Source organism: Lonchura striata, chromosome 12 (genome assembly GCF_050655825.1).
Source record: "Lonchura striata isolate lonStrDom1 chromosome 12, ASM5065582v1, whole genome shotgun sequence".
Classification (NCBI taxonomy): Eukaryota; Metazoa; Chordata; class Aves; order Passeriformes; family Estrildidae; genus Lonchura; species Lonchura striata.
In genome coordinates, this window is record NC_140714.1 from 17,994,920 (window position 1) to 18,005,008 (window position 10,089).

A 10,089-nucleotide genomic window follows, 5' to 3' on the forward strand; every position below is an offset into this window, starting at 1 on the left:
GTGTCCCTGGGCTGGGGGCAGTGCCCAGGCTGGGCCTGGCAGAGCCCGTCTGCTCCTGAAGGGCTGGGGTTCTGCTCTGGCCAGGCTTGCCTTGGGCCTGGGTGGTCTTTGACATTCCTGCTTGTCCTTACAGCCTCCAGGGATGAGCCAGAGCTCAATGGCCCCAGCCCGACCAGTCAGTCAGGACTGGAGCCTGCTCACGGCTCCACAGAATCTGAGGCCATCAGCCCCAGCTCCCATGGCCCGGTGCCATCGGGGCTGGATCCCCAGGCTTCATCCGCAGAGACCAGCAGCCGCAGCAGCCAGCAACGCACAGCACGGCAGCAGTCTCTGCCATCTCCCTCGCTGGACACCAGCAGCCCCAGCAGAACAAGGTCAATGTACAGCAGCACCCCTGAGCTTGAAGACAGGGGCCATTCCAGACATGCTGGGCCCGGCCGCGGGCGCACCCGCTCCCACCAGCAAGGTCAGGACCCAGATGTACCAGTCCGATCGAGGAGTAGCTGTGATGGCAACAGAAGGACAACACCAAGGACTGAGAGGCCCAGGCAAAGAGAGACACCTTCACAGGCATCCCCCAGATGCACCCGCTCCCACCAGCAAGGTCAGGCCCTAAGTCCACCTGTCCGGTCCAGGAGTTGCCGTGACAGCAGCCACAGGACAAGACCAAGGACTGAGACGCCCAGGCAAAGGGAGACATCGCCAGGGACGTCCCGCAGACACAGCCGCTCCCACCAGCAAGGTCAGGCCCTAAGTCCACCTGTCCGGTCCAGGAGTCGCCGTGACAGCAGCCACAGGACAGCACCAAGGACTGAGAGGCCCAGGCAAAGGGATACTCCATCAGGGACATCCCCCAGACGCAGCCGCTCCCGCCTGCAGCGCCGGGCCTCGGATCAACCTCTCCGGTCCAGGAGTCGCCAGGACAGGAGCAGGAGGAGAGCAGCAAGCGCTGAGAGGCCCAGGCGCACGGGAACACCGTCAGAGAGTTCCCATAGGAGCAACCGCTCCCACCAGAGGCGTCGGGCCTCAACTGGGACCTCCAACAGCAGCACGTAGCTTCATCTTTTCTTTCTAGTCCATCTGTTTGCTGCCAAAAGTGAAGGTGAGAACAGTCAATACAGAGACCTTGAGACTTGCAGGTCTGTGAGAAAACCGTATTAGCTCTTGACATTTCTACTGGCAGGAAAGTAGTCTTGTGCTAAATCCCTTGATTTCTGCCTTACCATGTATTAAGTGAAAAGTCACTTAAATGATGTAGCTAATGAAAAAGGACTTTTGTTCCAGCCTTTTGACTCCAAGCTGAGATGTTTCCCCACTGCTCACTCTTGTAAAGTGAACCTCTCCTTTATGGGCATTGCATACAGTTAGCGAGATGTTCAGAGCAAGGTGGCTCCTTGGGAAGCTGTCTTTGGAAAAGATGTGCGCTGTTTTGCTATCCTTGAACAATCTCATTTCAGTTTAAAGGACTTGTTTGGAGCTTCAAAGAACAAAACAGAAAAGATTGTGGAAATACCCTGGGACAAAGAGGATGCGCAGGACCCTGCCCCCAGATGACCATTTGGGACCTTTGCCCGAGAACAACGCATCTCAGGAGTCGAGCGCGTTCAAGTTTTCCTTCTTTGGAGACACATGGGAGCTGGGCATCAAAGAAGGTAACAGCAGGACCCTTCTCACAGTGCCATTTCTAAGGAAGAGCTTCTGGCAGGCACTGTAGAGCATTGTGGTGTAAAGAAGGTCAGGACGCAGGGGATTTTCCATAGCAGAAGACAGTAAGTAGGCAGAAGCATTTTGATCTTCATTTCTGCTTGCCAAGGCTGTGGTACATGAATGAGAGGTAACTCATGCTTGCATCTGAGGAATTCTGAAAGGCATGCTTTGAGAAGGCATTGGGGTTTTTGCTGAGTGGTGAAAAAACTTGTTGTCATGCCCTGAATCTCGCAAACAGGGAGAAAGATGGCACACCAATCATATCAAGTTTCAGAGAACCCAACAAGATTTTAAAGGAAATGTGTGTTAATGGAGAGGGAGGAGCAAGATCCTGGAGTTGACCGCAAGATCCACGAACATTCTCTTTGCTACTGAATTCTCTTCTTGGACCTATAGAAGAAGAAAACTGCATGAAACATGATGCTTTGGAAGTTCTAACCATAGATAATATGAGACCTTATGAAAAGAGGATGAAACAACATTAAATCAAGTCACAGTCCTGTAGGAGAGAAAACAAACCATGTGAAGTTATCCAAAATATTTAAAAAAAACAATGCAAAAACGCAAAGCAATGAGCCCCCCACAATTGTGCTGAATTCAGAAGGTATCCGGTGTCTTCTGATTGCAACGATAAAATGTTTAAGAATACAGCAGAGATCCCGAGAACAGAGTGGAAAATCCTGGAGCAGAGATGTAGCTCAGAAAATCTGGCAGAAGCAGATTCTGTCTTTCCTACATCTGTCTTCTCCACTGTAAGTATTTGTCTTGAAAGGAGGAATTCTTCCTGACAAGTGGAGGAATAATCTGGATGTGGCTTTGTTTCTTTTTCGGTGCTGTTATAGCAGAGTCTTATAGACTCAGAACAATAAAGCCGGTAAAAGTCGCATGGCAAGAGGATTCACGTTTCCAAGACGGCAGCTCTGAGGGTGATGATGAGCCTGAGACGTGAGACACTGAAACGGACCAAGAAATGCAAGTTCCGTTTCTATTTGCTGTCTACTTGGCTGTAGTAGTTAGATGCTGTGGGAATATTAATAGCAGCACTCAGGGAATGGGAAACTGAGATTGCACACCTCTGAGCAGTGAAAGTTATCTTGGAAAACCATTTGTGCTGCCCAGAGTCAAAACTCCCAGCAGCCCATGTGATGTGAAGCTGAATATGAAAAGAGAGACGTTGGGCACAAGAAATTAACGGGCTCATTTTGGTTTGACCAACTCCAAACTGAGTTTGGCCAGAAGCCAAAGACACAGTCAGTTTTCTTTTAAGAAGTTGTTTTTTTCCTAGAAGGCTCTATTTGGTTACTAGGGAATAAAGCTTTTCAATGTATACCAATTCTCTGAAGCACTACAGTTTTTACCTGTGTTCATAAAATTTGATAGTACAATTTTGGATGCTAAAATCCCTTTGTACTTGTCTAGGTTCGTTTCTTTACCACGCACACAAAGTGCTAGAGTTGTCTTCTTCTTTGAAGATGATGAACGCCTAAGAGGTATGACAGCATTTCTTCACCCCCTTTTGTATTTTTTTAAACTCTTCATGGAATTCTGTAAGGAGGAAAAAATGCTGCCTGCCTAGGAATGTTTCCTAGTCAAATTTTGGCATCCTTACTTGTGCTCAAAATTATGGCAGAATCCCGTGAGAAAGTCCTGGTAAAATAAAGGCCAAGCAGATTTCTGGCTTTCTTCTCTTTCAGGTAATTGCCTAATAGGAATCTGGACTTTCAGAGCTTACCAAAACATTAGCCCCTTGACAGTTTACTTAGACATTTTGGATCCTTTAAGGTATTTTTATCACCTTTAACTTTTTCCTGTCTTTCTGGAGTTACCATTAGGAATTCTGTGTTCTTGTCACCCACATAGGTCCCTGTGGTGCTTTGTCCTAATGAATTTGTGGGTTTCTCTTCTGAATCCTGGGGATTTTGTATTTAGAAACAAAGAAAACAACAACCAAAGGAAACATATGGAGTCCCGTCCCCAAAAATTGCAGAGGCCAGCAAAATAATTGCTTGTTATATGTTTTGTAGAATAGTCTTAAGACAGGCTTAAATGGTATGCATTTCTCAAGACTGATTTGATAACGCAGCAGAAATGTATTGCTGTGTTCATACAGTTCGTGCCCAGCACTCTTCCAGCCTGTCTGATTTGCAGGGGGTGTTAAAGTGGAGAGCTCAGTCCTAAGCAGGCCCCAGTTCTGGGGGAAGATGTGTGATCCTGGTGCTGAGCTTCTAATGAAACAGCGGCTATTTCACTGCAATTTAGACTGCAGCATGCTGAGGAAAACTGCTGCTGCCTTTCATTGTCCCGCAGACACCAGGCTGCAGGAGGGAACATTTCTGTTGGGAGACAACGTCTGGTGGGGGGCATGAGAACAGGAAGGATGTGAAGAATTGACTCCTGACTTTATTGCTGTGTTGCCCATGATTGTTAGAAGCAGCAGCACAATCGGAAGTGTTTAAGCCTATTAACTGGTTCTTTTTTTTGCACAGAGGGCCCGAAGTTATTTTGTAGATCAGTAGAGTTCAGTGAAGAAAAAGGGTTGGGAAGACCAATGTAGATTATTGCTTGAGGTGAGTATGTAACATCTGTTCCCTGGGAACTGTAGGTGAAAGCTGAGCACAGGGAGGGAATGCAGGTATGAATGGGAATGCAGAATTAATTCAGGACCTCGAGAAGAGCCTGCAACTTTGCAACTCCCCAGGAACAAAAGTGTTTTAGTGTACCGGTGTGTATAACATCATGTTGTGTTGTCCAGGCAGGTAAACCACTACATCTTTGTATGTTACAGGAGCAGCTACTTAACTGTACGTAAAGGATGTATTTAAGAGAAGGAGTGAATTTAGAGACTTCGCCTAATAGTGGATTCAGAAAATTCTCTGAAGAATTCGGTAGATTTTCATTATTTCCCGGAATGCTGAAGGAAGCATAGGGATAGCAAATAGAAATGCAAGGAAGCCAATAAATTCTTTACTGAATAGAAACGTGCCACATTTGTTCCTTGAAGAAGTGGTCAAACAATGTTACTACCAAAATCCTTTCAAAGGTCTAAGAGGAAAAAAATTGGCAAATCCTGTTTGGCAGTGTTTCCGAGCTGGGGCTGATGGTCTTGGGTGCTGGGGAGCCACGGGAAGGCTCCAGTCCTGATTGTCCAGCCAGGCTTGGCCATTGAGCTCCGGATCATCCCCGGCGGCTCTAAAGGCAAGCAGGAATGTCAAAGGTGCCCCAGACCCAGCCCAGGGCACACCTGGGCACTGGCCCCGGCTCTCCAGGAGTAGACAAGCTCTGCCAAGCTCGACCTGGGCACTGCCCCCAGCCCAGGGACACGCGGGTGCTTTGCCCAGAGCCGTGCCCATAGCAGCAGAGCTGTCACACCCCAGCTGGCTGTGGTGGGTGTGAGGCTCCAGCAGTGCCCGTGGGTGGGCTGGGCAGAGCATCAGCAGCAGCACAGGAGCTGGTGGCAGCGCTTGGGGAAGCACAGGGGACAGCCTCTGCACGGCGACACAGCATGCACACTGCAGGGCACAGAGCCAATGGCAGCGGGCATGAGCACCTCTGTGGGGCTCTTTGGCTGCAGCAGCATCGGCCCCAAGGGCTGCTCTGTCCCTGCCTGCCTGCCTGGCTGATGGGCAGGGCTGGAGGCCTTGGAGAGCAGGGGCCATTGTGGGCACGGGTGTCCCAAGAGCTGCCCCCTGGCCCAGCTGGGCCCCACTTGGGGAGGAAGGAGGCTCCCAGCCGCGGCATGGCTGAGCAGCTCCTGCCTCCCCCTGCCTCTGCTCTGGGCCCCACACAACGCCTGCCACAGGAGCCCCTGGGCCCGGCTCTGGGAGGGCGGCTTTGCCATCACCTGCCCTCCTGCTTGCTGTCACTCATGGCAGCTGTCAGTGTTGAGTCCCTTTCCAGAAAGGTCACAGTCTCCTCCAGGTGCTGGTTCTCTCTCTGTCTGGGAGACAGAAGAGTGTGGGGAGTTTGCAGAACAGGCCCAGAGCCACAAGGGCACTAGTCCCTGCTGAGCCCTGCGTGAGCCCTGCTCCTGTCCACCTTCTCCTCCGGTCAGTAGCAGAGGTGTTCATCATACATTCATTGGATGTGATCCGAACCAAAGAGTGAGTTCAATTTCCGGAAGAGTAATATCAGGTACTTCACTTCTCTAAGTTTAATTTATAGCAGAAATTAAATATATATCGTTATTTCATGGTTACTTTTACACTATACATAGAGCTTCCACTTTAATATTTGTGGAAAGCCAATAAGCCAATATTATAATATGTTTATACATCTAACAGATGGCTAAAGGATCAGCATCAATTTGCAGAATTACTTCTTTTATTAAGTGCTTACTACAGAACAGTGATAGAATGGAAGATTTCTTTTACTGACTCATGGCTAAGTACTCAGCTTCCTTTATGTGGAGAATTTGAGGGATAGCTGTACCAAATCCAATCCCATTATTAAATTCATGGCACTAGACAAAGGAATACCTGACTGCTTTTTAAGAGTTGAACATACTTGCAAAATAATGATGGCAAACCCTTCTAATGTCAAAACACTGAGTAGGTCACTGTCATGTTTCCTCTGATATAGTTGAGATTAATGTGAAGATTAAGATTCAGTATGTTTTCTTTAGTCTTCCCTTTCGTGCTCTTTATCTTTTGGTACACCATTTTCCTTTCAACTCCATGGCTTCCCTCTGGTGTTTTAAATCAGGTGCAATATTTTGCTATTTCATGGTGCCACTCCCTCGATCTACTGAAGAGGGCCAAGCAATGCCGGTCTGTCGGCAGGTCCCAGGCGTCGCTCCTGCCGGCGGCCCCGGGGCAGGAGCGGCCCCGGCAGTGCCATGGCAGGGCTTCCCTCAGGTGTCGGCACTGCCAGCCCGGCTCTGCCGGGGCGCTCCGGCAGTGCCACGGCAGGGCTTCCCTCAGGTGTCGGCACTGCCAGCCCGGCTCTGCCGGGGCGCTCCGGCAGTGCCACGGCGCACGGCAGCTCTGGCCCTGCAGCCTCGGCCAGCAGCAAGATCTGCGGGCCGGGACCCCGCAGGTCCCATTCCTGATGAAGAAAGGATGTCCTGTAATGCTTGAGCTTTGCACACTTTCATACCCGATCAACAAGAAGAGACATTTAACGTGTGCCGCACATGGCAGCCTGCAAGCTCGGGGTGATGGTCAGGTGTTAGAAAAGCAAAGTACTTGTTGCTAGAATGGTCTTTGAAGACTCAGGCCTGGGCACGTTTCACTGATCTCAGACCCAGAGGGAAGCTGACAAAGCTGGGGAAGAAGGACGCCCACTGATTGTGGACAGAAAGGATGCACAATTTAGGGGCCATAAGGACATCTTTTAGAACTGCCAAGATAAGGAAAACACTCCTAAAGTCAACTCGACAAACATGCTGAAATCAGCTCCAGCTGGGTAAAAAAGTGTGCTGTTTGCAGGCAACAGGACTTTGGCACCCAAATTACCCTGGGCCTGGCCGTGGGATGGTTCCGGTCGCCAGAACACACAAAAAGATGGCTCAGCGCAAGTGCTGGGCATTGTGCTTCAAGAACCCAGATGAAAAATCTGGCAAGGCTCTGCTGGATTCTCGTGTGGTATCTACCCCTTCTCTCTTCTTCTTCTCAACATATATTGTAAGCCTGACTAAAAAACCCTAGTTCGAGCCATGCTCACTGCCTTATTCTCAAAACTTGCAGCTGACTTAGAGGTTTAGTACCTTACAGAGCGGGTTTGAGGCCCTGGAGCTGGAGGGACAGACAAGTGATGAAGTGGGCAAGAGTCCTTCTGGAGCAGAGGGGGCACCTAGGGTAAGACAGCCAACACCATGTGTTGTGGCCACCTCTGTTCCGAAGGAAGGCAGGGTCCTTGCAGGCCCTCCCAAAAGCATCTCAAGGGAAGCTTTCCGTCTCGCCTGCCCTGTTTCCTTGACTTTATCTGAATCTTTCTCTCAAAGAAAGACAGTGTGAAATGCAAAGTTGTGTTTTGTGTCAGGTAAATAAATGTAACCTGTGTAATTGTAATTGAGAAATGTGTGGAACACAGCCATGGGACAGTTATAAAGATGAGTTCTAATAAACAACTGAGAAAAGCATGGAAAAAGACTTGTGAACCAATCTTTTGCTTGCAAATAACAATGATAAGTCTGTGGGATTCCTTAGAATCAGAGGGTTTTGGGCACGTTGCAAAAGGCAGGCCTCAGAGACACCAGGATGGTGATTAGAGCTACGCAGTAGCTATAAGATTTGTCAGCAGAAAAATTATACAAGAAGTAGAAAGAAAGAACAAATAGAACAATAGTCTGTGTATTAACGCTTGGGTAGAATAACTTCCTAAGTTGCAGAAAATTATATCTGGTGAGATATTAGGAAAGTCTAGGCTTGATAATGGAGCTCTGTGCATTGTATCTTGAGGCTTACAAGCAAGTATTGTATTCAAAATAAGCAAGCATTGTTTTAACTAAAGGTACGTGTGCTTGTAGTGATTGGATAGAACTACTGTCAATATGCTTTTGCTTTGTGTGACTGGTCAAAATGTTTATAAAGTAAGTTGTAACATTAAGTTCTTGGTCTGTTGCCTGGATGTGAGCTGCTGGCATCTTCCCATTGTCATAACCATGTAATGAGACTGGTGCTAAAAAATAAACAGCTCGAGACACATACCACAGCAGCCCCGTCCCGTTCGTGACTTGTATATAGCCCCTAGCTGGTGACATAAGTCTTAAGCTGTTTTGCAATATGAACCTTTGTATTATAACTTTAGAATGTTGCTTAGTATATAAGGATTTTAGACTGTATCTTTAAAATGTGTAAGGGATTTAAACAGAAGAGGGAAGTGAACCTTTCCCAAGCTCCTGGAAAAGGAAGATGGACATCAATGTTCTTGATTAATGATTTTGAAAGGGGAAGCTGGACATCACTATCATAGATTATTGGTCTAGAAAATAGAAGCTGGACCCCACTGTCCATCCTGGGATGTACATCCTAGGATATTGAAACCTGGACTAGGTCACAATAGAGTATAGAAATTGGAAAGGAACCAGACATCACCATCATAGTTTTATGATTCTAAAGGATAGAATTGTGACGTCAAAAGGTAGAAATAGAAACTCCTGGAAGCACACGTAAAAAATGGGAAATAGAAACTGCTGGAAAAAGCTTATGATTATGTATGAATATGATCAATAAATACCAGCAAGCCCAACAATCAGTGTGCAGGTGGAGGGGAAAACCCCCAACACTGTACCCAGCACTGTCTTTGCTCATACATTACCATATTAATTAATAAATTGAATTGCTACTTGATATATTGGCTGAGTCAAGCTTCTCATTTCTAACAACAGGCAGCTCAGGTGTGTTAGGAGATTACCATGAGCATTGGCAGAGGTGAATAGTCAGGAATCCCAAGGCTTGTGCAACTCTCTTCCACGGAGAATCCCTTGTTATGGATTTCCAATGAACCAGAGCTAAAATGGCAAGTCAGCAATTGGGGAGATTCACCACTGAGACAACAAAGCTGGAACATGCCTTGTTTTGAGAGGGACAATTAAGACAACAAAAGTTCAAACAGCAACTACTGGGAAGATGACGAAAAACTATTTTTTCTAAGGTATTCTAGTGTTTGTTTTCTTCTCTGTACCTTGTGAAAATTGCCTATCTCCTATTTTCTTTGTTTTCTTTTTTCCCGCCTTCAGAATGAATCTTGCATTATGGATATTTGAAGTCAGATATAAGAAAAGGTCTCTATTGTTTTCATATATTGTTTGGCAGTCATGAAAATGCAACTTTAGAGGTGAGAGGCTTTATCTTTGATATTTAGATCAGACTCAATTTTAAGCACCCTTGCATGTCATGCTTGTTTGCAAAGATGCTAGATTGATCTTTGATGTGCATTCAACCAAGAAATAAGTGCATCAAAGCCTCTGGAGGTGGCTTCCATGGCCAGTTTCCCTGAGGTGTCGCAGCCCCAGCCCTGCTCCATGGCCAGTTTCCCTGAGGTGTTGTAGACCCAGCCCCACTCCATGGCCAGTTTCCCTGAGGTGTCGCAGCCCCAGCCCCGCTTCATGGCCAGTTTCCCTGAGGTGTTGTAGACCCCGCCGCGCTCCATGGCCATTTTCCCTGAGGTGTTGTAGACCCAGCCCCGCTCCATGGCCAGTTTCCCTGAGGTGTTGTAGACCCAGCCCCGCTCCATGGCCAGTTTCCCTGAGGTGTTGTAGACCCAGCCCCGCTCCATGGCCATTTTCCCTGAGGTGTTGTAGACCCAGCCCCGCTCCATGGCCAGTTTTCCTCAGGGCGGTCCCACCTCCCGCGTGAGCCGGTTTGTGTTGCGCAGCCCGGGCTGGATGCGGGGAGCCGGGCAGCCATTTCGAACACGGCCTTTAATACCGTCCCACTCGTT

General features: G+C 47.9%; 1 protein-coding gene across 1 annotated transcript; it reads left to right on the plus strand.

The window, feature by feature from the left end:
• Positions 1-262: 262 nt before the first annotated feature.
• On the plus strand, positions 263-2,569 carry LOC146766284 (uncharacterized). The gene has a single exon (XM_085590758.1). The coding sequence runs from the start codon at positions 379-381 to the stop codon at positions 1,054-1,056; it is 678 nt and encodes a 225-aa protein (XP_085446884.1). The 5' UTR covers positions 263-378; the 3' UTR covers positions 1,057-2,569.
• Positions 2,570-10,089: the final 7,520 nt, after the last annotated feature.